General features: G+C 35.5%; 2 protein-coding genes across 6 annotated transcripts; one reads left to right on the forward strand and one right to left on the reverse strand.

The window, feature by feature from the left end:
* Positions 1-1,583: 1,583 nt before the first annotated feature.
* LOC111875857 (uncharacterized) lies at positions 1,584-20,854 on the forward strand. 5 transcript variants are annotated; one of them, XM_052764320.1, is made up of 5 exons: positions 1,584-5,022; positions 5,161-19,656; positions 20,300-20,357; positions 20,485-20,608; positions 20,680-20,854. In XM_052764320.1, the coding sequence occupies exon 1, from the start codon at positions 3,836-3,838 to the stop codon at positions 4,931-4,933; it is 1,098 nt and encodes a 365-aa protein (XP_052620280.1). In that variant the 5' UTR covers positions 1,584-3,835; the 3' UTR covers positions 4,934-5,022; positions 5,161-19,656; positions 20,300-20,357; positions 20,485-20,608; positions 20,680-20,854. The 5 variants fall into 5 exon arrangements, with proteins under 5 accessions (XP_052620280.1, XP_052620276.1, XP_052620278.1 ...); XM_052764316.1 differs by having other exon boundaries at positions 1,585-19,656; XM_052764318.1 differs by having other exon boundaries at positions 1,585-19,656; positions 20,485-20,588.
* A 1,767-nt stretch (positions 20,855-22,621) lies between these two features.
* LOC111875858 (putative receptor-like protein kinase At5g39000) lies at positions 22,622-26,235 on the reverse strand. The gene is made up of 4 exons (XM_023872382.3): positions 25,205-26,235; positions 24,922-24,987; positions 24,400-24,546; positions 22,622-23,326 (listed from the first exon to the last, which is right to left on the reverse strand). The coding sequence occupies exons 1-4, from the start codon at positions 26,222-26,224 to the stop codon at positions 22,799-22,801; spliced, it is 1,761 nt and encodes a 586-aa protein (XP_023728150.2). The 5' UTR covers positions 26,225-26,235; the 3' UTR covers positions 22,622-22,798.
* Positions 26,236-26,439: the final 204 nt, after the last annotated feature.

Consider the following 26,439-nt stretch of genomic DNA (forward strand, 5'->3'; position numbering starts at 1 on the left):
TATCATACCCACTCGGACACTTGGGTAACTTGGTGATGAAATCCATGGTAATCATCTCCCATTTCCATTCAGGTATCTCGGGTTGTTGGAGTAGAACCGAGGGTTTCTGGTACTCAACTTTCACCTTGGCGCAAGTCAGACACTTGCCCACAAACGTAGCGATCTTGGCTTTCATGTTCGGCCACCAGTATTGTTTCTTGAGATCTAGGTACATCTTGTCCGAACCTGGGTGAATGGAGTATTTGGTATTGTGTGCTTCCTCCATGACAATCTCCCTGAATCCTCCGGACTTTGGAATCCAGATTCGGTCCATAAATTTGCCGTAATCCAAATTCGGTGCATGAATTCTACCCGATACTGCCGTTAGACGGTGCTTTTGATCGAATCCGATTAATTTGGCGTAATTACAATTTACATTAAAATAATAATTTTCCAAACAAATATGGAAAATATTTTAATGATTATAACACATTCCGACATTTACGAGATCAAAATAAATGTCGCGATAAATTACAGGTTTTCACAGAAACCGCATACAACGAAGCATACAAAGCAGTAATAAAAGATAACGTCGAATGTTCAAAAACAGTTCTCCTAACACCACAAAAACCTATATCCAGCTTCACACCACAAAAACCTGTATCTATCCCAAGATCTCTTAACTAATTAAATGCAAAAATTGCCCTTGAATCCATTCTATCAACCAAAGAAAAAGAAGCCATGAAAAAACCATCTGCCAAAAAATTTGCCGAATTATGGGACAGCCTCATTTCATACACCGAAGTCCATTCCTTGATGGGCTTTTACCCAATAGCCAGACGCCCAGGTCCTAAAGCAGTTTTCTTAGCCGACTTATCAGATCCTATGACTTTATGGGATTATTTTATTCATAGATTCATCAACGCCATCTATCTAGAAGGCACCAATTTACACTGCATCAGCGAGTTCCCTTCTACTGTGCAAACTATCATCAGAAATTATAAAATACGATTTGCAAAACAGGAAAGAGGATTATTCATTAAAATGCATTCTAGCTATCCAATTTTTGATGAAGACTCTCAACTAATTGTCCCAAGTATTACTTTCGCAAACATGGGAATAAGCAACGGCTCAAAACCAACAAAAGATGATCTACCACGAGAATCACCAACACAGGATCATCTAATTTTTGCACTCGCCGGTGTCTATTTAGCATCATCACACATAGGCAACGGTAAAGATCAAAAGTCAAGAATCAGAGTGAAGAATGCCAGTAAAACTTTCATTATCTATTCGTTAACAAACAGTGAAATCACTCCGGAAGCAATGAAAGCAATTGAAACCTTCGAACAACCTTTCGAAAAGTTTTCTAATCAATTAGCTGAATTACCTGCTGATATCCAAAAAACAACTTTGTAAACATATTATGCATGCACCAAGACACAATTGCAAGTCAATGTTCAGAAAACACAAAAGAAACACCATTCATGGAAGATTAACGATAAAAGAAAACATTATTCAAAAATATGTCTTTTTAGAGGTGGGAGGAATGAGAATGACGTAAGCAATCATCATTAAAGAAAACACATCAATGAAGATAACGAAACATTATAGAAGATAATAATTCCATCTTATCTTTTGTAATTATGTAAGTGTCGGCAAGAATAATTTGTATTTGTCGTTTGTATTAAAATAGTGTCGGTAGGATGTAAGACCCTCCATAGTCTAGGGGTCTATATTGTAAATTATGTGTATCGTTTTGCAATCAAACGATTGCAACAATAGTTGTAACCGGCTCCTTCGAGCCTATAAATAGGGCCTTCGCCCATATGAAATAAACAAGTTAAGTTTGAGTGTTTAAGACTTGAGTTGATCTCAAAGTTCTTCTCTGTTGAAATAGTTTGTCTATTTCTGAATAGCAGAGCCCTATCAAAACTATCCACATAAACATTCAATTATTCAACATAATCCATCATCAAGACAATCCAACGCATCATTCAGGTATAATCTTATCCTAATATTCATTTATCCGTCATGTTGTTAAAGTTGAGAATGAGAATGAGGTAAGCAATCATCATTAAAGAAAACACATCATTGAAGATAATGAAACATTATAGAAGATAATAATTCTATCTTGTCTTTTGTAATTATGTAAGTGTCGGCAAGAATAATTTGTATTTGTCGTTTGTATTAAAATAGTGTCGGTAGGATGTAAGACCCTCCATAGTCTAGGGGTCTATATTGTAAATTATGTGTATCGTTTTGTAATCAAACGATTGCAACAATAGTTGTAACCGACTCCTTCGAGCTTATAAATAGGGCCTTCGCCCATATGAAATAAACAAGTTAAGTTTGAGTGTTTAAGACTTGAGTTGATCTCAAAGTTCTTCTCTGTTGAAATAGTTTGTCTATTTCTGAATAGCAGAGCCCTATACAAACTATCCACATAAACATTCAATTATTCAACATAATCCATCATCAAGACAATCCAACGCATCATTCAGGTATAATTTTATACTAATATTCATTTATCCGTCATGTTGCTAAATTTGGTATCAGAGCTAAGTAACGTTCTTATTATTTTACATATTCAATCTATCGTCAATAAGAAGATAAACATATGCAACATCGTAAACATAATAACGAAAAATCAATGTTTTTAAATACTCATATTTAAATAGTCATCACCAATAATTAAAATATTTATCATAAGAAGATTTAATATCATAAATATGTCTCAAGATATTTTCAATTGTTATATTACTTTTATTTCTCCATGATAGTATCATTTCGAGTTTTTCTAACTATTAATTCTACAAAATTTGAAATTTTTATAATACTCGTTTTTAATAATAATAATCAAATTAATCAAATTCATGCTTGAAATATATATTTATCTCTAACAAAATTTTGATGAATTGTATTCCTAATAAAAATATTATTTTAAGAATACAGCAAATCGATGAATCTATAAATAATTATGAGCAAAATCTCAATCATTCTTACGAACCTAATAATCAACGTACGATTTTAAACAATAACCGATGTTAGATATTTTATAAGAACTAGTACTAAAATTCGTTACAAGCAAATACGTCATCTAAAAACAAAACTATTTGTATTTTAAAATAAAACATATAACTTTTAAATATTAATAAACATTCATTTATACTATTATTTCTATCCTTGGTATGACCGTCTTTATTTGTCATCTTAAACATTATATAAATAATCATCATTATAAGTTATTAAAGTTATAATTATGAGTTTTTCAGGCCTAAACACATATAAACAAGAATTAAATTTTTTTCGTAAAACATTAAAACAGTCTAAAAAATTTCTTCTAAATTTAAAAATAGATTCTAACATATCAATAATAAATTGTATATCTAATATTGAAGCAATACATATAATAAATAATAGTATAAATTGGAAACAAGAACAAATAAAAAACCTTGAAGATAAGATAACAAAATTAATTTGTTAAATAAGTTTCAAAAAATAGAAAAAGCGTTAATAATAACTAATTCACTAGAAAAAAGAAACTAAAAATTTTATTTAATATAGATGGAAACTTTACAAGAAAAAGCAGAAACACTAACTAAATTATTTGCAGCATTAGAAATCCATCTAAAACTCTAGAAAATAATATAATAGAAAATAATTCAGATAATGATGACGCAGAAGTAATATATGATTTTTCTTCAAATGATGAACACCCTTATTCAAATCCATATAGAGATTCACAACACAATTTTGGATTAAAACGAAACAATCATATGTTGAAGATGATTATCAAGGTTAATATATTTATGGACCACCTTCATTAGAAATTTTTTTTTTATATAGACAAGGAATGGTCAAAAATAAACAAAACAAATGGGAAAAAATACCTCCACAATATATACCTAAACTATTTACTTTTCCAACAAATTCAGATATTCTTCTTATTGATTGTGAGCAAAATCCCGAAGCAAAAATTCAAGAATGGAGTAATAAAATGGGAATTCAAATTCAACTAACTGAAGAATTAAGAAATCTACATCCAAAAAATTTTCTTAATTATATTATACATAAAACACAGGGAAATGCATATCGTTTCCTTTCATCTCTCGATGAAACAGAGACGATGATGATAGCAACCACTGATGCTATAGAAACATTTAAAAATGTATTAAATCGGCTTATTCAAGAATTCATAGGAAATCAAATAGAAGATAAAACATCTCAAGAAGCTTTTCAATCAGAATCATTATGGCATCTAACTAACTTACGAATTTGTAACATGTGTTATTTAGACCCATTTATATGCGAATATTCTGAACATTATTATAATCTAGATTTTACTAGAAAAAAGATAGCATTAGACATGTTTTACCAAAAATTACCATCATTAGTAAGTCAAAATGTAATAAAAGATTTCCAAGAAACATTACAACAAAATAAAATTGCAGATACCTTAGGAGCAAGGATAAATATATTAAAAGCATGGATGCAGAAAAAATGTTTAGAACAAAAAACAACACAAGATGCAAGAATTGATTTATGCTGTGATACCTTATCTAATAAAGTTAATCAATATGGTTGTAAAGATAATAAAAAGCAAAAATATAAAAAGAAAATTTGGAAAAAACAAACTTATAAACCTAAATATAAACAATATTATAAACAAGGTGAAAGAAAATATTTTCGAGATAGAAAACAATATAAGAAAAAATATCAATCTAACACAAATTACTGTCCATCTAATAAAAAAGATTGTAAATGTTGGATATGTCAAGAAGACGGACACAAAGCCTACGAATGTCCAAAAAAGGCTAAAACAGAAAAAGAAACAAACTTATTAAAAATTGCATATGATCTCGGGTATGAACCTATAGAAGATTCAGGAATAGATTCAGATATAGATATTTATGCATATACAACTGATACTGATTTTGATTCAGGTAAATAGTCCTATGAAGAAAGCATTATTGGGTTTAGAACATGAGGGAAACCTCATATCTAACCTATCCAAAGTGTACATTGCTAAAACATATATTGGTATGAAAATACCATCCAAAGTAAACAATGATAAAGTATACAGTGATATGAAAATATCACCAAAGCATACATTGATATGAAAATTCTCATATCATCATTTAAAATATTAAAAGCAAACAAAATTCAGCAATTATTCAGGTACCCAAAAGACGCAAATATTCAGTCAGCAGATATATTGAAATGGAAGCCATCATGAAGCAAGTCAAACACCTGTTCAGACAAAAAGAGGAGCAAGAAGCATCATTAATCAGAAAGCTTGAAGTACTCAAACGTGAAAAAAGCAACTACAACAAACAATACAAATTCTATAATCTTATTCAGCATCTAAAGAAGAAGCAGCCAGCAGCTCAACAACAAAGCAACCAAAAGAAGAAATTCAAGAAATGTCATCCGATGAAAGTCAACCACAAATAGAACTCGAAACAGAAAAACAAACCATGACGCCAAACCAGGAGGAGTATCAACCACTACAAGCAGATTAGAAAAATATAAAGAAATGGTACGTAATTTTCAACGGAGAAAACAAAGGAGTATATGACGATTGGGGAATCGCCAGTTCATATATTCTTGGAAAAAATATCATTCACAAAAGTTACAGAACGAAATGAAGCAGAAACCGCATACAACGAAGCATACAAAGCAGTAATAAAAGATAACGTTGAATGTTCAAAAACAGTTCTCCTAACACCACAAAAACCTATATCCGGCTTCACACCACAAAAGCATGTATCCATCCCAAGATCCCTTAACCAATTAAATGCAAAAATTGCCCTTGAATCCATTCTATCAATCAAAGAAAAAGATGCCATGAAAAAACCATCTGCCAAAAAATTTGCCAAATTATGGGACAACCTCATTTCATACACCGAAGTCCATTCCTTGATGGGCTTTTACCCGGTAGCCAGACGCCCAGGTCCTAAAGCAGTTTTCTTAGCCGACTTATCAGATCCTATGACTTTATGGGATTATTTTATTCATGGATTCATCGACACTATCTATCTAGAGGGCACCAATTTACACTGCATCAGCGAGTTCCCTTCTGCTGTGCAAACTATCATCAGAAATTATAAAATACAATTTGCAAAACAGGAAAGAGGATTATTCATTAAAATGCATTCTAGCTATCTATAGATATGATGTCTCTCACTCAAACTACATTCCTTTGAACATCCTTCTTGCATAAAAGTTTCTAATATACACATAGACTCTTAATATCCAACTCCCAATTTGGAAACATTTCCATATTTGCCATATGACAACTCATTCTTAACAGATTCCTATCTATTCATAATAATGTCGATATGGTCCATCCAATACCATACTTCCAACTACTCACAAGAGACCAATCCTCAGCGAACTTTGGATCGTCCTTTGATAGTTGTTTAATTATTTTAGTCAAAACCGATTCTAGTCCCTTTTCCCTCTTAATGCGCTAGGCATTTGGAAAATTTTAGAATGGTCAAATATTATAGCATTTGCAATCAATCCTATACCAGAAGCGTATGGGACACGATGCATAATGTCTTACATAAAGATATGATACTTTATCAATCTTCTACCAAAATATTTTATGTGTCACGTTCTCACTATTTAAACCATGAAGAGGGATGTCGTAATCATAATAAAAATTTGAGAACACACTATGTATCCTTTGACTAAATTTATTAAAATTTCTCAATGTAAGCTTTAGTTTTGAAATGAAGTAAAATATTCTCTCCCTTAATTATAGCAAAACAACTTTTCAACCCCAACAACTTTGCAAAGTGAATCTTTGTTTTCTATAATTAATATTGCTAACTTGCAATACTTGCCATAAAAATCATACAAATATGCTCCCACTATCATGATGATTATTATCATATAAGCATAACATTTATGCTCCCACTAGCTTTGACATGTATTCAGAAAACAGCTGAACTTCCAGAAAACAATACCTATTGAATTTATGAAGTTCATATTTATAATACCAGATGCTTCGATAAGCCTTTATCTAAGCTTCTTAAACTTATACACCTATGCCTTAGATAGCTCATATGTGTGTTTAAACAATTCAGAACTTATATCAATAAGTCCCAAATGTTAGACTAATTGCCAAATCTCACAATTTGAACTATGGAAAAGGATGTCGTAACCATAATCAAATTTGAGAATACAATTTTCACAATTGCTATCTTCTTAAAATCTCTCTTAGTGAAAGCATTTCCTCACAGTCATTTTCATGAAGGAGGAAATCTTATGACACTTAGATTTTAGGGTGTATGTGTTCCTATCCATGTGAATATGCTAAAACGAAGGTTTTGTGACAAATCGAAAACCATATGGACTGAACTTTCTGTTAGGTTGAAACCCTAATTGTGATTTGATGAACAAGATGCGGAAAATAAAAACAAACACAAATAATGAAGGGTTATGTCGAATGATCACTCGATTTATTGAATTGTGAGGAACGAATTACACTTAAGAAATAAGAATCTAACTCTACAAGAAACCTCACGTGGCGGCTACATTTTGCCTCACACTCCTAACCCTAATAATGAATAATACATGACTATTTATAGGGAAAAGACAAGTCTTGGGCTTTTAACCTAGAATTCATCAAAGGGGCCCATTGCCATCATCCATGGAGTGCTTTGAAACCCTACAATCTCCCCCTCAAAGTATGGAATGGATGACAATGCTTTAACTTCCAAAACAAGCATCTAGCAAATAAAAAGATCTGCAACGAGGAATATATGAAGCAATCCACAAATCTTGATTCTTCAATAGTCTTCAAACACGGGCTCTAGGATATATAAATCAAGCACTGAAGTAATGTCTTTAAACTTCATTTTCGAATGTAATCCTAAAGAATCTTCATGAAAACCAAACCCGCCATAAAACCCATCTCAGAACAAAGAGACTGAATCACTTCTTGTCTTTGAAGAGCTCCCCCTCCAAGTCACAACGATCTTCAAATAAGCTAATGATATAAGCCATCAAAAAATATCATGTAACACCCCAAACTTTAAGATTCGTAACGCCACTTGATCGAGAAAATACAAGAAGTCGGAGATATAACAAGTCCTTAGCAGAGCTCGATGAAGAACTCTTGCTGTAAAGGATACTTCTCTGTAAAAACCTTAGTAGAGCTCGATGAAGAACTTCTGTAAAAAAGCTACCTTCATAATTTTCCCACAAGCTTTATCAAAAATCTTCGACTTTGAAAAGTCACAAATCCAATTTCGAATGGCCATACCAAATTCTCCCCCGATTTATAATCAAAAACATGATTATAAAGCCTTCAAAAGGTCATGAGAATGATCTTGAATGGATAAAAATTTACTATGCTCCCCCGCGACAAAAGATATAAAAAAAATCCGAAAAAATCGTGAAAACTTGACGTTAAAAAAAAACGACTTTCCGAACCGCCAAGACTTGATGGAATCTTTATTTTTCTGTTCACAAAAAATATGAGCGTTAAAGAATCCAAAACTGTTCACCGGCCCTCAATGTAGTAATTTTTCTGAATATTGGGCCGAAACTGTCATTTTCTGAAAGACAGGGGCTAGAATGGTAATTCAGCATCAACAAACCCTTTTATATGTAACAAAATCTGCAAATGGTCGAAAACTGCCAAGGCATGAAAAGTATAGGGACCAGATCGTTAAATTCTTGAAGTGGCAGGGACCAAGAATGAAACATTAAGTCATCTTCCCCAATTTAAAGAACACGACTAGAAGAGATGCTCGACCCCAAAATTTAAAACACGCAGATCACACTTTCGTTTCAAGCACAACCAACCGAACCAAGGTTCGTTTCAAGATCGCCATCTATTCACGCGAACCGAACGTTCGGTTCGTTTCATATCAAGCTTCATCAGGCGAAACCCCTTTCGCTTTCGGTTCATCCTTCGTTCGCTCCAACCATTAACAACCGAACCCAGTTTCAAAAGCAAAACCGAGCATCCCGATTAGAATAAGGAGCGAAACCTTAGCCAAGCCGAATTACAGGTTCGCTTTTGGTTCATCTCCTATTACAGTCCCAACATAAACACACGAACACAAGATCGAGGTTCATTCCATGAGCTGCTAATGCGAATCTCCCCCCTTTCGTTCCAAGTGCTAGCACCCGAACCCAAGTTCGCTTTCTGTCTTCCTTTCTTTCGTTCCAAGGCAACAAACAAACCCAATCATAGATTCGCTTCAATTTTGACGATTATACCCCAAAGAGAAGAACAGTAAACGAGCATTCACAGGTAAGAATTTCACAGCGATTTTGACTTTTCGTTTGATAATTGTCCTTCCCAATTGATTTCCAATTCCAGTTCCATTCGTTTGCAGTGAACATCATCAATTTTGACTTTTTGATTTTGACTATCGTATGCACCAGTTAAGATACCAGCGCTCTGACAGCCTATGTTCCGACTATCTTCATAGCATCGCACCAACTACCCTCGACCATTTAACTCAATTTTGACTTTTCTGTTTGACAATTCAAATTGAGATTCAACGCAGTGTATCATATGACTACAAAAATTGCATTCAACCAACACCAAGTCAATACACCACAGATCGATTTCATCTATGAATCATTAGTAATTTGAAGAAACAAATGAAATCGAGTCAATCAGTAAGAACAAAAAAAAAACGATGAATAAAGAATAAAGGAATAACGAATTCAAGATGCGTCTTTTCCAGATGGGTCGATTAAGCCAATCGATATTCAAACGCTTACAAACGATAGCATCGGTCAATCATCGATTTGTTAATTTTGACAGGCAAGGGAGAATCAAATTGAACACTGAATGAAGATGCAATTGGAGACTCGGATGCAATATTAAAGCCAAAGAAACTTGGATCGACACTAAGCGAATGGATCATGAACAGTGAATCGGCCAAGGGATTGGGCCAGATCAAGATAAAATACGAATGGATCCAAATGGGTCAAAACAAATGATTGAAATCAACTGATTTTTGGATTAAGCAATCACCAGATCTAAGATGAACAGAAGAACGAATAAAAAAAATCAGATGAACAGTGATGAACAGCATGAATTTCCATGAGCAGTAGCTTGAACAAAATATTGATTCCATACCGCCAAAACACCAATAATCTTCAATATATGTAGAAAATCACCAAATCAAGAACCGATACTTCAAAAATCAATAGATTTTCAAAGACCCGCTCTGATACCACTTGTTAGGTTGAAACCCTAATTGTGATTTGATGAACAAGATGCGGAAAATAAAAACAAACACAAATAATGAAGGGTTATGTCGAATGATCACTCGATTTATTGAATTGTGAGGAACGAATTACACTTAAGAAATAAGAATCTAACTCTACAAGAAACCTCACGTGGCGGCTACATTTTGCCTCACACTCCTAACCCTAATAATGAATAATACATGACTATTTATAGGGAAAAGACAAGTCTTGGGCTTTTAACCTAGAATTCATCAAAGGGGCCCATTGCCATCATCCATGGAGTGCTTTGAAACCCTACACTTTCTTAATCTTGATTTCTTGTCTTATGATAACACGAGTGCCCACCATGTCTTCCAAGTAGTTTAGCAACTTATCCTTACATATCAATGTACTTTCCATCGATCAAGGTGCTTTGTCTTTATGAATTCAAATGAGAACTCATAGAACTCACTTGCATAATTAACTCAATTGGAATGGCACAGAAAAAAATAATGTCAACACGATAGGTTGTAAACCTCAAGTCGTGTGCTAGTGATGATCGATAAGGTTTATTCTTGATTTGTTCTTGAACCTTTCAAGACCATTAAAACTCCCACTGACTCCTTGACATATAAGGTTCTCTTATCAAGAAACTTTTCTTGACAAACAAATATTCAAGAGTTAGTGTAGATTTTATCAAGACAAAACACTTCACATAATTTGTCCTAGTTGGTCTTTGTCTTATCCAAGACAACACATCTTACCAATTTCAAATGTGCAAGAATAAGAAACTTTTTCCAAATTCCACATTTGTTGAGTGTTATAAAACTTCTTAAGACTTGTCACTCAATTCACAATCTTGGAGTATAACTCTAAGACTTGATATTGGAATGAAGTATGATTGACTTCTTTATTTAACCATTTCCACAATTCTCGATTCCTCTTCTTAGACATACAAATGCACTAAGACTCACTTAGAGGATCAATTGAGATATGATTCTTAATCATTAAGACTTATCATAAAACACAATAAAAGGTACTCTCCCTTCTTCTTTGAATAGAGAACCTTTTATCTTTCTGCCTACTTGATTCTTTTTTACTCGTTCTGCTATTCAATGAAACTCTTTCAATCAACTCAGAATTACACTTAATCTTATAAGTATAATCATATTTACTAAACTTTAGTAAAACATGATGAATATCTTTGTCACTATTGTGGTGGACTTGATCAGTGTACAACCTTGTGTACTTGATCTCCTAGTCCTTCACTTGACACTTTGTCAAAGAATTATTCTAATTTCCAAATATGAAATTTCTCATTCATCACGCAACCAAGTTGTATGATTCCAAGTTTCTGTCCAATTGAAACTTGGGCGATGAGAAACTTTCCCTATTTGGTGAATTCTCGAGATTTCCACAAATAACATAATTAAGAATCAAATCCATTACTGCTAATAATAGAAACCTTCAAACATCAATTTTTCATGCACGCCATTGCAAGGATAAATAAATAAGATAAAATCAAATTTTATTTTATTGCGGAAAAATTTGTCCTTACAATGCAATTCAATTGAAAACCTATGTTATTTCATCCTTCTTAGCAGTCTATTCTAACTCCAAGTAGTAGCTCAAGAATCCAATCTTCAAGCAATGCGATCGAAATCCATTTCTTCACGATTAGATTTAGCTCACTTTTTCCCTTAAGCTTCCTCTCTTTTCTTCGATCTTACAAAACATCAAAATGTAATCTTATAACATCATGTATTAAGAATCTAGAATAGGAACTTAAAAGAGTTAGTTAATGGATTTTACCATAAGTAGAGCCATATGTCTTAACTCTCTTATCTCTTAGATCTCTCAGGTAAATAGGGCAACTTCGTCTCCAATGCCCCTTCTCTTGGCAATAAAAGCAAATGGACTCTTTTGGAATGGCACAAGGAACTATCTCAGAGTTTACCTTTTCTGGATCTCCAATGTCACCATTTTCAATGTCCATTGAAGTTTGGGAGTTTGATTCACCAGACAAATTTGCTTAACCAGCACGCCAAATCATTGCTGATTCAGCAGCTATAAGCAAATAGGTGAGATCAATGAGGGTCACGTCGTGATCCATCATACAGTACTCTCTAACGAACTCATTTTATGATTCAGGAAGTGATTGAAAAACCGAGTACACAACCAACTTCGTGGGGATGACAACACCTAGCATACCCAACCTGTCAATGTGTGAGTTCATCTCTAAGACGTGTGCACACACAGACTTTCCATCTTCGTGCTTACTTGCCAATAGGGTTTGAGTGAGCTTGAACTTTTCAAGCCTTCGATCACATGGGTTAGGGAGAACAATAGGAGGAGGTGGAGGAAGTGAAGCATGATTTCTTGTTCCTCGATCATATCGTGGAACATCATCTTCATTTGGAAAGCTTGTTCCATGGGATTTGGGAAGACCATGATTGTCAGAACTAGACATCTACAAAACGGGAGAAAATTTAAGTTAAGTTGATTGAGTCCTTGATGTAACACCCAAATGAAACATCAAGGCTAGGATCCAACACAATACTCTACAGCCTAGAAGAGGGATGTTTTAATCTAGTTGCAAAATATTTGAAGGTAGGTAAATGACGATTTACCAATTTCCACCATGAAAAACAAAAAATGAAGTTTAAGTTTTAAATGAATTGAAACTCCTAGATCTTTTGAGATTAATTGAACATTTCAATGGCATGTTTCATCTCGATTATGCCCTTCTATTTGTGACTGGGATGTCGAGGATCACAAATAAGGTGTGAATAACCATACGAATCTACATGGTGCACTCAATGCTACTATCACCTAATCAATGTGCCGGTTAACCACACACGCTCCATTGATCTATGATAAACATCGAGCCACCCTTCGCTACCAATTTCATCCCCAAATTAGTGTGCCGGTTAACCACACACGCTCTACTAACTTTTGACAAGGGTACGAAGTGTAATTCCATGGATTAGCATACAATTTCACATTTTCCTAAAGTAACTATGATTTGGGAATTTGTAAAAACATTTACTTACTTTGTAATTCATTATACTTATAATGGAAGGTTTTTGTCCTATCCTACCCGTTCGACTAACGACCCTCCACTAGTCAAGAGTGTAGTGGGTAAGAGTGGATACCCATTCAATCGTCATTTTATAGGCAATTTTCTTAAACACCCCTTATAGACCAGCTTCGTGAATGAGGCCTACTAACGGTAAGACTAACTCTTTACTCACATATATATAATAGTAGACTTTTAATGTTACATATATATATATATATATATATATATATATATATATGGTGTGTTTTACACTTTATTAAAATACTAGGTGGTTTTCATAACTTTCTCTTTTAATTAAACTTTTAATTAATTTAACAAAACCATGAGGGTGTAATTTGAACTTTTCAAAATAGTAGGGTTTTACAATTTAACATTTCAAAATTAAACTTTTAATCAACTTTTAAGTTCCAAAACTTGAGGGCAAGTTTTGAAACATTTCAAAACATTAGGGTTTAGAATTTAAATATATTTCAAAATAAAACTTTTAATCAAAAAATTTTAATTCCAAAACTTGAGGGCAAGTTTTGAAACTTTTCAAAACATTAGGGTTAAACTATTTAAATTTCAAAAACAAAACTTTTAAGTTCAAATTTAAACTATAAAGCATAAAGGAAAAAATTGAAACTTTTTCATAAGATAATTCAAACCTAAATTACAAATAATCAATCTTTATCTCATAAAACAAAAGATTATCTAAATTTTGACAATTATCTTCTATTTTGGTAAGGATATTCACCCAAAATCAATAAAAATCGGATTTTATGAATCAAAAACGTTTATGGTAAGTATCCCAAGCCAAAACAGCGAGAAAATCGCCAAAAATTGCTGCCAGACTCGCTGACTCGTCGAGTCAGCACTGGACTCATCGAGTACCCAGTGGACTCGTCGAGTTCAATCATGGACTTGGCGAGTCCAGCCTCAAAATTCAAAAATTTTCGTTTTTCAGAAAATTTTCGATCAAGTAAGCATCAAATTCACTAACAAACAGCCCTAGGCTCTGATACCACTGATGGGTTTTGAGCACTACATCAATCCTATGGTGTACATGAAAACCATAATAGCTTTGGTTCTAGTTTGTCTAATGAACATGCAATTGATTATCCAAAGCCATAAACCCTAGATCTAACATATTATAAACTAAATTAGGGTTTAGAGAATTACCTTTGATTGTTATATAGCAATAACAATCAATTCCTTGCTTTGATTAGCTTCAGAAAGCTTAATGCCTCAAGTATTGCACCTCTAATGGAGTCACAAACACCACTAAGCAACAAGAATGATTAGGAGAAGAGAAGGCACTCAAAAACGTCTGGAAACCCTAATCCAAGTGTTAGCCACGTTTTTGGTGCCTAAGGGTTCCTTATATACTTAGGTTATTAGGGTTTTGCACTTAGGAAACCCTAATCTACCTGCTTAGGCCCTAAGCAGCCCATGGACTCCTTTAATGATATCCCTTGGACGAATTCCTTATGGTCTTCCCATAGAATTCGTCCAACCTATATTATTAGGTAATCCATAGCCCAATTGCAATTATCTTATAATTACAAATCCAGTCCCTAAGTTTAATTAATCTCTTTTAGCCACAAAATTAATTCTTAATTAATTCTTGACTAATATTAATTAAACATTATGATTTCTTCTTTAATATATTATTCTCATAATATATTAATAAATCATAATTAATCCTTTCTCTCCTTAATTCATCCTACATATTGTTATGGTGAAGGAAACCTAAAAGGATCATGCTCATAATCGGGTCAAGTACACACCAAAATAGTTATGGACTTAGACACTAATCCAACAGTCTCCCACTTTGATAAGTCTAATAACTATTCTGCATAACTTCAGAAACCGATCAGCAAAGGTCAGACTTGCATCCTGTCTTCTGAAAGACACAGATCGAGACTGCTACGAGGAGGTTAGACACCCCTTCGGAGGCGTGGCGGTTGCTTGATGGCTTGGGAGGAGTTTGTGACGAGGTTTCGGGCTGAGTTTGCACCAGTGATTGAGGTCCAACAGTTAGCTAAGGAGTTTTAGGGCCTTCTCCAGACTACTGATATGGTGGCAGAGATCGGTGCTATGTTACAAGAGAGGGCGTTACTAGTTCCTCAGTATGTTGTGGACAAGGAGATGAAAAAGTAGAGATATCACGAGATGTTGAGGAGCGATATCAGATAGTTTATGAGCAGATCCAGTTACAAGACACTGGACGATATGGTGGTGCAAGCTAGAGTGAGGGAGAGTAACCCAGATATGGAGAAGAAGAGGAAGTCGAATCAGGTTTAGAGTTCTGAGTGTTCGGTCAAGAGCCCTAAGATTTTTGACTCGAGGCCGAGGGGTCAGCAGGGTCGGGTCTACTGTGGCAAGGCGCACGATGGGGCATGTAGGTGGGTGATTCTGGCTGCTTTAAGTACAGTAGGACAGGTAAATTTAGTAGGGATTGCACTGCCACCACCACCAGCCAAATATATAATCTTATTTGCTTCCATTGCAATCAGAGGGGCCATAAGAAGGTTAACTGCCTGAGTTTAATAGTTGGAGGACCATTTGCAGCACCCGCGCCGACAACACTACAAATTACTGATGGCTGACAGGGCAAGGTAGAGATGCCTGTTATGAGTGGCATGGCATTTCAGTTGATAGCTGAGGAGGCTCATTAGGCACTAAATATGGTGATACGTATGTATCTTAACCTTTTCTTTTCTATTTATGTTGATTTTCCTACTTATATATGTGTTTGTTTTAGGGTTGTTCCTTATGAACAATATCTCTCATTTGGTCTCGTTTCATTCGGGGGGTTACCCGATCCTTTGTATCTCTCATGCTTAGTAAGAGATTTGTTGATGCCCCAGGGGAACTAGAGTATCCATTAGAGGTTGAGATTGCTAATGATCGACCTATATGAGTATCGAGTGCTCATCAGGGATATATTTTGGAGTTATTTAGTGAGTGGTATCCGATTGAATTGGTTCATATTCCTCTGCATGAGAGCAAGGTTATTATGGGGATGGATTGGTTGAGTCCCAACATGGAAATGATTTATTGTAATTTGTAAGCATCAGATGGTATGTATTCGGATCCTAAGTGGGGGAGAGTTAGTGATTCAGGGAGAGGGTGTTCAGTGTGGACCCACTTTCTGTTTTGCGGCTTGGGCCAGGTGCTACCTTCAACAGGGTTGTTATGGATTTGCTGCTTATGTGATGGATACTCGGGAGAAGGGTAAGGAAACTGCGGACGATATACCGATTATTTAGGAGTACCCGGATGTGTTCCCTGAGGATTTTCCTAGTGTGCCTCTAGAGAGGCAGGTGGAGTTTCGGATTGACTTGGTTTCTAGTGCAACTTCGATAGCCAAAGCACCTTATTGGTTAACACTCCCCTAGAGATGTAAGAGTTGTCTATGCAACTGTAGGAGATGTTAGACAAGGGATTTATTCGGCTAAGTAGTTCACCATGAGGAGCGTCGATCTTGTTTGTGAAGAAAAAGGATGGGTCGCATCGAATGTATATGGACTACCAGGAGCTGAATAAGCTAAGTCGCTTTGAAGGATTGATGATTTATTTGACCAACTTCTAGGTGCATCTTGATTTTCGAAGATTGATCTTTGTTCAAGTTATCATCAAATGAGGTTCAGAGAGGAGGATATGCAGAAGACGGCCTTACAGACTCGTTATAGTCATTACGAGTTCATAGTGTTTCCCTTTGGGATCACCAATGCTCCAGCCGCATTCATACATTTCATGAATCACGTATGCAAGCCTATGCTGGACCAATTAGTGATTATGTTTATAAATGACATCATGATCTATTCTAAGACCCAGGAGCAGCATGAGGAGCATCTGAAGGAGGTATTGGAGACTCTTAGGAAGGAGAGGTTGTATGCCAAGTTCTCCAAGTGTGAGTTCTAGTTGCACGAGGTTCAGTTTATGTGACACCTTGTCAACCAGAACGATATTGTAGTCGATTTGGCCAAGGTTAAGGTGACGATGAGGTGGGAAGTTTCGAGGTCTCCATCTGAGATTCAGAATTTCCTTGGATTGGCGGGGTACTATCAAAGACTCATTCATGATTTCTCCAAGATAGCGGTTCCTTTGACCAAGTTGACGAAGAAGACCATCACGTTTTATTGAGGGGCTGAGCAGCAAACATCTTTTGAGACTTTGAGGTGGATATTTTATGAGGCGCCAATTCTGACCCTGCCATAGGGTGTTGAGGAGTCTATGGTGTATGGTGATGCATCAATCACGAGTTGGGTTACGGTACTGATGCAGCGAAGTCATTTGATCGCTTATTCTTCAAGGTAGCTGAAGCCTCATGAGGCGAATTATCGTACGCAAGATTTGGATTTGGGGGCAGTGGTTTTATGGGGTAGTGTTGTACTATTTACATGAATCAGAAGAGTCCGAGGTATCTAATGGACGATACGAATTTGATAATGAGGTAGTATGGATGGTTAGATGTGGTGAAGGATTATGATTGTAAGATCCTTTATCACCTAGGAAAGGCCAAAGTGGTAGAAAATGTTATCAGTTGCAAGGCAGTTAGTAACCTGATCATGAATGTGTGTTTTAGGATGAAAATGATTACCCCACTCTTAGATCAAATTCGAGAGGCTTGGGTCGAGGCTATGAAGAAAGAGCACCAGAAGAGTGAGCTCATAGTAGGTTAGGTGGCTTCCTTTAGTTATGAATGAGGGGGATTATTGACCCTTCATCGTAGGGTGTGAGTTCCCTATTGGTGTGGTACGCATCGGGTTTTGATGGACGAGGCACACAAGTTTAGATTCTCTATTCATCCCGAGGCAACAAATATGTATACAGATCTCCGAATTGACTATTGGTGGCCATGTATGAAGCGAGAAGTGGCCTAGTATGTGGAGAGGTGCTTGACTTGCCACAAAATCAAGGATAGGCATCAATGACCTCATAAAAAATGGTGTCGTTGGGTGTTCCCGTTTGGAAAAGGGAAGAGATTATGATGGATGTTATCACCAATTTACCTCGGACAACACACGGGGTGGATTCAGTTTAGGTCATCATGGATCGATTGACCAAGAGTGCACACTTTATCCCAATCCATGAGAGTATTCAGCTGAAAAGCTGGCCAACATCTACATTCGAGAAGTGGTCGCACGACATGGGGTGTCGGATTCTATGCTCTTTGATATGGATAATCGTTTTACTTCCAGGTTCTGAAAGAGATTCCATAAGGAGTTGGGTACTCGTCTACATGTCATCACGAATTTCCACCTACAGACTGATGGTCAAAGTGAGCGGACTCTCCAGACATTAGAGGACATGCTGCAAGCATGTGTACGGGATATTAGTTGTAGTTGGGATAAGTATCTTCCTTTGGTGGAGTTTTCATATAACAACAGTTATCACTGCATCATTGATCGACCTCCTTTTTAGATGCTCTATGGGAGGAAGTGTAGGACCCTGATATGTTAGGGTAGGGTCGGACAGCAAGTTATGGCGAGTATGGAGGTGGTACTCAAGACGACGGAACTGATTCAACAGGTTTGCGACAGACTTCATACAACATGGAGTCGACAGAAGAGTTACGCAGATAGGCGCCATTCAGACTTAGTTCTAGGTTGGGGACATGGTACTCCTAAAGGTGTCACCTTGGAAAAGTGTCATCCAATTTAGGAAGCGAGGTAAGCTAAGCCCTATGTATATTTTTATTTTTAGGGTGATATCCCTGGTGGGCAGGGTTTCATATCGATTGGATCTTCTAGAGGAGCTCAGTCAGATCCATTGTACTTTTCATGTTTCTCAACTGCATAAATGTTTGGTTGATGATTCCATAATGGTTCCTTTGGAGGACATTCATGTGGATGATCGCCTGAATTATATTGAGAGACCAGTGTCGATCCTTGATAGGAGGACGAAGACTCTACGGAACAAGGTTGTAGATCTGCTGAAGGTGCAGTGGCAACACCGAAAGGGTTTGGAGTATCCGTGAAAGCCTAAGGACGAGATGAGGGAGCACTACCTAGGGTTGTTTGCGGTAACAGACTTCAAGGACAAAGTATAATCCAAGTTAGGAAGAATTGTAACACCTGGATTCCAGGTATTTCTCATTTTGATCCTTGGTATTATTTTAGTTTGCAAATTTGGTCCTAAGGGACGTAAAGTGAAATTTAAGGGTGGGGCGCGTACATCGGGTATAGTCCTAGTTAAGCATCATTATGGAGCTTGAGGCTACCCTCTCATCAACCTCCTTACCCAAGAAGATATCCTACAAAACCCTAGTCTCTTTTGAGTGTTCTTGAGCCTTATAGTGATCTTGTGGTATTTTTTTGGTGGTTCTTGGTGGTGAAGGAAGTTCCTTGAAGAAGGAGTGGATCCAAATTCTACATATTCTTATGCATCTTTAAAAGGTATCAAGTTCACACCTTGGAGTTCTTTGTTCTAAATCTCATTATGTCCATGTTTATGCACTTTATTGTCACAAAACCTTGGTCTTATAGAGTATGGACTACTCCTGACCATTTTAGCAGTCCTTTTGAGCATTTAGGAGTGCATGAAGTCATAAAAATCATATCTTGAGAGTTAATGTTCACCTATGTTTGTGTTGTTGGCCTTTTATGATGTTTTGGACCTAGGGTTTAGTGTTGTGTCCCATTAAGCGATGCAAATGAGTAAACTTGCCAACTTTATGGATTAAGACCTTATTTAGATATAGATTTGAGGTTTGGATGTTAAGATCTTAAGGGATTAAGACCATTGTATAAGGTTTAGGACACGAGCGTACTTTTGAGTACACTGCGTGTATTAGGTCTAAGGCACATTCAAGGTCAATTTGAGTACGGGGGGTATATAGGCTAGGTACGTGGGGTGTACTACCAGTTGTGGGCCTAGGATGCTTTTTGGGCCATTTGAGGGTCTAGGATTAGATTGGAGTGGGTTTAGCCTTGAGGGGTAAAATGGTCTTTTACCCTAAGAGCTGGGATTATGGACTTAGGCTCTTGGTTATGTTTTATGACCTAATTATTAATTAGGATATTATTTGATCGTATTTAGTGCAGAGATTTCCCAGATCAGCAGTCCGAGCATTTATCTAATTTTTTAGCAGATTGAGGTGAGTCTCATCCTAGTGTCTAGCGGTTCGAAGGCACCAATGTCGACCTATTGATTATTTTTATTTGTATCCTAGTTGTTTGTATAACTCTTGCATGTTTTGTATGTGTTTTATGTATGTTGGGCAGGCCCCGATGATACGCAGGGCCTAATGAGTGTGTTGGGCGGGGCTCGTCGCATGTTACTGACAAATATGTTCTGGGTGGGGCTCAACGTCGGGCGAGGCCTGAAGGTTGTCGAGAAAGGCACATAGTATGTATGATATGGGGTATTTCAGGGAAATCACTAAACTTTATGCTTACGATTTGTAGTTTATGTTTCAGGTACCTCCAGTTCGAAGGGGAAGGGCTCGGGATGATCACAATGCACACACACCATGATTAGCCGCTGTATTGACTCTGATGTATTTTGGATGATTATTGATATACTACGATTTCCTTATGGTTTTGATAAACACGCTTGGTTGATGATTTATTTAATATAAAAACAAAATTTTTGGGTCTTGGGTTTTGGGACGTCACAGCTTCGTTGTGGTATCCTTTAGTGCAAACAGCAGTGAAAAGTTGATTTGCTTAAATCGTTCACTTAAGCGGTTTAACAGTAATTAACATGAATTATTAAAAAATATAAAGTAGTTGATTTATTAGTGGCGTCCAATTTTGAAAATTTGTGATATTTCATTAATAGAGGGGTATTTGCGAATGATGATGTGATATAATTAAAAAATGAGTAAGATTGCATCGATGTGGATGACTTAAGTACCAAACATCATAAGGTGTTGCTTTTGTTACCCCATTGAGTTGACATAAATAAAACCCCTCCTAATTCGTCATAAATAACACATTTTGATTTGATTTTTTTTTGTCATTTTCTTGTTTTTTATTTTGTTGTCTATTATTATTATTATTATTAATAATAATTAAATAATTAATTTTTATGATCTTATATTGTGTTCTAACTATCATTGTGTTATTATTATTAGTCATCTCATGTTTACGATTCTATAAAAAAAATCAAAATGGCAAAATAGTCATTTCAAAAATTTCAGGGACCAAATCTGCAAAAAGTTTCGATTTGTGGACCACTAATGCAAGTTGAAAAGATTTTGAACTCCATCCATAGTTTTTTGCAAACCACAAGGACCAAATTTACAATTTAGTGTATTTTTTTCGTTCCAATTACCTTTATGTTATTTTTTTGCCGTCTAGACATCCATATGTTATTTTTTCCTTATGACTATTTTATGTAATTTTTTTCGTTCCGACTAACTATGTACTAATTTTTTTTTGTTCGGACTAGTTATTTTTGTGTAGGGCTTTTATTTAATAGCTATGAAAATCATAACAAAATAAAAACACAAATAGCTCGATCCAAAAAATAACACAATAATAGCTCGAACGAACATAATAACAGATTGATAGTCCAAACGGAAAAATATACGTGACATAGAGATAGTCGGAACAAAAAATAACATAGAGACAGTCCGAAAATAAAAATAACACATGAATAATCGAAACGAAAAAAACAACATAATGTTAGTCAGAATAAAAAAAAATAACAAAGGGTAGTCTAAATGAAAGAAAAAGCATGTGAATAGTCCGAACGGAAAAAATAACATAGAGATAGTTTGAATAAAAAAAATAATAAAAGAATTGTCTATGAAAAATATAACACATGAATAGTCCAGACGAAAAAATAACATTGAATAATTCAACCAAAAAAAATAACGCTAAGATAATACGAAGAATGAAAAAAATAACACAATGATAGTTGGAACGAAAAGAAACATATTGATAATCTGGATAAAAAAATAATACAAAAAGAGTGTGAAACAAAGACAGTGGAAATGAAAAAATAACACAGTAATAGTCCAAATGATATCCATTGGTTTGCCCTTTTTTTGAACATTTTTTTAACCGAAAATAAAGGCGCTCAGGGTAGCCAACTGATCTACCACAGATTTGGTTTCCCCTGCAAAACCAAAACCAATGTAAATGTTTCAACCGATTCAACTTTTACAAGGGTCTTTCTGATCGTGAATGCTTGTAGTTTTTACTGAATCTCTCGGGTAAAAGCCCAAGCACCATAATGCGTTATGAAGGAATTAATTATTTTTATTTACTCCAATCTCCAAGAACCAAAAATACATGTTCACACTGTCCTAGCATATTTCCTTGTCTGTTGTATACCTTTGAGATTTAAAAATATGATTACTGATTACATATATATAAAATATACAAGTCTACACTTTCTCAACAATTGTGCTAATGCAAAACAGACAATAGTATCATAGACAAGTGGGACCATACACCCCACTTGGAATAGTACGGATTGGGTACATTACAGCTCATTAAAGAAATCGGAGCCTACGAATAATTTTGTTAATGTACAAACACAAGATGAAAGAAACTAGCAATACATATCATCATCATCACTCACTAATCAAACAGTGAAATATGGTTCCCGAGGCTTTCGAAACTCCAATAATCTCTTAGCAATCTTTCTCTCCCGTTGGATAGCGAGTATATCTGTGACTGATGCTCCTCTTTTATCCAAACTCTTCCTGGTGGAATATCTCCGCCACCATGCTTGAATGAAGGATGCCGCCCAAGTCCGCCAAAGCCTGAAATGAAGGACAACAAATTTCAACTCTTCTACTGGTAATGCAAATGCCTCCACGTATCCCGAGGCCTTCAAGGTTCTAGTGGAAGATGGTAGGCTAACTCCGGATTCAGGATCGACTACCCATATTAGAAGCTCATCACCACAAAAGTCTCCTTCTTCTAAAAAACCGCTGTTGAAGAAATTGTCTGTGGTTGCACTCTCGAGACGACCATGTATGATGAAGAGCATTTCTTTGACCCGGTCTCCTTTCCGGATGATGTAACTATTACCCGCGTATAAACGCGGTATCAATCGTTGACAAATGTCATCAATCAACCGCTCATTCATTTTCTTGAACAAAGGAACCTACAATGCAATTCGACAAACAATCTTTAGATTATTGACAGGATATACTCCATTTTTCTCGATATAGAGGAACCTTCTGAGTCACAACTAGATAATATAAAGACAAGAATCTTATTTTACTCGTTAGTGTAACATACAAAATATTTGTAGAATGTGGAAGGAGCAAGTATGTGAATAGAAAGTATCCGGAATAAATAGGACTATGTGTGTTAAAAGTATATGCGTTACACAGGACACGAGGGGCTACTCACGTCTTTTGCACAAACCATAGATTGAGAAAAAGTCTTAGCCCCACCTTTTGGTGTCCTATTGACAATATTGGTCTCTATCTCAGTCTAATACACTCCCAAATGTAATTGCTTTTTAGGGATCAATTGTGATAATAGGTGGTAAAACCAAGGTTATCGATAGCGATAGCGAGGAAATAGCGACAACCACCTATACACTACGTAGCGATAGCGATGGAATAGCGACAGCTATTTCATGTTTTGTGATTTCTTATAAAATTAAACTCTATATTTACGTGCACCTATGCAGCAATCAAAAATAACATAGAACTAACAAGTACCAGTTCTATTAAGCTAACATTAAGTTCCAAAACATGTTTACTACAAAAGATTGGTTAGTTTTAGACTCTAAAGTCTAAAATTAAGTTCTAATACCACAAAATAATGGTTATTTTTAGACTCGAAAGTCTAAAACTATGTTTCAATACCACAAATCGATTTTGGTGAGGTGTGCTATTGTCGTAGAAGGGAGAAATAACCCGCCAAAATTGATTTTGGCTCCGATCGTACAATCTTAGTCGATTAGAGGGGAAGACACGAAATTGATTGTACAATTGCCCACCTAAACCTATTCGGAGCCTAATTGCTACGTTTCTTACCGATTTAAACAAAAAAAAATTGTCAGACGTCGCTACACACGCTATTGCCTCGCTACATGCATCGTAGCGATCCATCACTGCTATGCTACGCTATTCGCTATAGCGAGTGTAGCAATGGCTATCAACAACCTTGGGTAAAACTTTAAAAAGTGTGAATATCCAGCATAAATATATAAAAGTGAATTACCCTTCTGACCAAATCAACACAAATGTGACGGTTTATGTCTCTTTTCGGATCCTTGAGTAGATTTTGAACCTTGTTCTCTTCAACCTCTCTATGAGTTTCCAACCACTCATATAGATCGTGGTGTGTAAATTCTTTTTGGAGATCAACCTGAAAAGGAATATTAAAAAAAAAAATCATCAAAATGCTTAGCAATGCTTACCGTTTACCGCATAGGAAAAGCAATTGAAAAATAGATGTTTTTATTTAATATTTTGTTATTACTTCATAGATAGATATAATCAAGTTGGAAATGCATCAATTCCTTCCATGTTGAAATATCATCAAATGTTACATCTTGATCAAGTTTTCCAAACATACAAACCTACTTATTTGCTTAAATATTCCATTTCAATCAAGTCATTAATTTGTAATTTTTATTGTTAAAATCAATGGGAACTCGTTACATCCTATAGGAGTGGAAAATGAGGTTGTAAAGGCAAAAGATGTTGCAATATACCAAACAACTAACCAAAGTACACAAACCTTTTCTGGTATGAGATTTTCAAAACCGTGCTGGCTTATCTGTGTTGACTTCGAAGCCGTTGAAAGCTGTCAATAGGAAGTGTACATAGATTTTGTTAGACAACAAAAGGAACCACATGATGAGAAAAAACAAAATTAAAAATCTACGCTTTTTATTACTCATAGAATAAGATATAAAATTTTGTTTCCCCTTTAAATTTTCTTGAAATTATAATGAAGACATGGATTGAGACCATAAACGAAAAAATGAATGAAAAGAAAAGAAAAAAGAAAGGCAACTTACTTGATATTGCAGTGCAGTTTCAAGTCCTTTCAAGACGTCATTCATTAACGGACGTTTTTCATTGTCACTCTTTAAACATTGATAAGCAATTTTTGAAAACACCTTCAAAGAACTAGGACGTATTTCATCCTTTATATTACTCCATATAATTTCATTTAAGCTGTTTTGTTTATAATGCTTCCTTACCAACTGAGTAAAGGATCCACTCTTGCAAAAACACAACCTCCCACACAAAACTTCAAACAAAACCACACCAAAAGAGTAAACATCCGACTCCTTTGTTAGTATCCCAGACTCTAAATATAACGGATCACAATACCCAATGGTACCTACAGTATTATTGGTCACAAGAAACGTATATTTTTGGTTAGCAGGACCAAATCTAGATAGACCCAGATCTGCGATTCTTGCATTCCAATTTTCGTCTAATAGGATGTTGGAACTTTTGATGTCCCGATGTAATACTCTTTGCTGGGTCTCACCAGGATCATGAAGGTATGCTAGTCCACGAGCCACCCCAATGCAAACCTTAAGGCGTCTAACCCAGGTTAGATCTTTGTTCTCAAGATGCAAGTCAAGACTTCTATTGGATGCATACTTGTACACTAGAATCTTCTCGCCTTTCTCGTCACAAAACCCTAGGAGGGAGACAATATTTTGATGCCTATAAACTGAAAGTGTAATGACCTCTTTCCAAAACTCAGAGTCTCCTTGCCCAAATGCACGATCTAAATGTTTTAATGCGACCATGCTATGCCCCTTGGAATGGAGTAGTTCTCCCTTGTAGACTCTCCCAAATCCTCCTCTTCCTATGCAGCTTTCTTTAGCGAAGTTGCTGGTTGCGGATTCTATAACTTCTAGTCTTATTCTGAGATGTTCGAACTGTTTTAGAACAGACATCCTTTTTGATGACCGATCAGAAATACGAAACAAGAATGGCGAAGTGGGAAAAAAAAAGGAGAGCGATGGAGAGAGAAATAGACAAAGGAGACGGATACACAGGTGGGAGACAAAGTTCATATATTTTCAAAAAGAGTTGATCATTTTTAAATGTGTAAGGAAATAGAGTTTTTATTTGAGTAAATAGGAAAATTGGTCCTTATACTTTAACAAAAAATACAGTTTGAGGCCTATATTTTTTTTTCTGTAGATAGTTACTTTAAATTTGAAAATATCGTATAGATTTGGTCCTTTGAATATTTCATATATATTTAAAAAGATTATTTTATCCTTTT

The sequence above is a fragment of the Lactuca sativa genome, chromosome 5 (genome assembly GCF_002870075.4).
Source record: "Lactuca sativa cultivar Salinas chromosome 5, Lsat_Salinas_v11, whole genome shotgun sequence".
Lineage (NCBI taxonomy): Eukaryota > Viridiplantae > Streptophyta > Magnoliopsida > Asterales > Asteraceae > Lactuca > Lactuca sativa.

What these genes read in the sequence shown, in the direction of transcription:
- LOC111875858 (XM_023872382.3), bottom strand. Translation starts at nt 26,224, where the DNA reads ATGAACTTTGTCTCCCACCTGTGTATCCGTCTCCTTTGTCTATTTCTC. An exon ending in AAACTGCACTGCAATATCAA is followed by an intron (nt 24,988 to 25,204) that starts GTAAGTTGCCTT and finishes TCCTATTGACAG; the next exon opens with CTTTCAACGGCTTCGAAGTC. An exon ending in AAAATCTCATACCAGAAAAG is followed by an intron (nt 24,547 to 24,921) that starts GTTTGTGTACTT and finishes ATTCCTTTTCAG; the next exon opens with GTTGATCTCCAAAAAGAATT.
- LOC111875857 (XM_052764320.1), top strand. Translation starts at nt 3,836, where the DNA reads ATGGTCAAAAATAAACAAAACAAATGGGAAAAAATACCTCCACAATAT.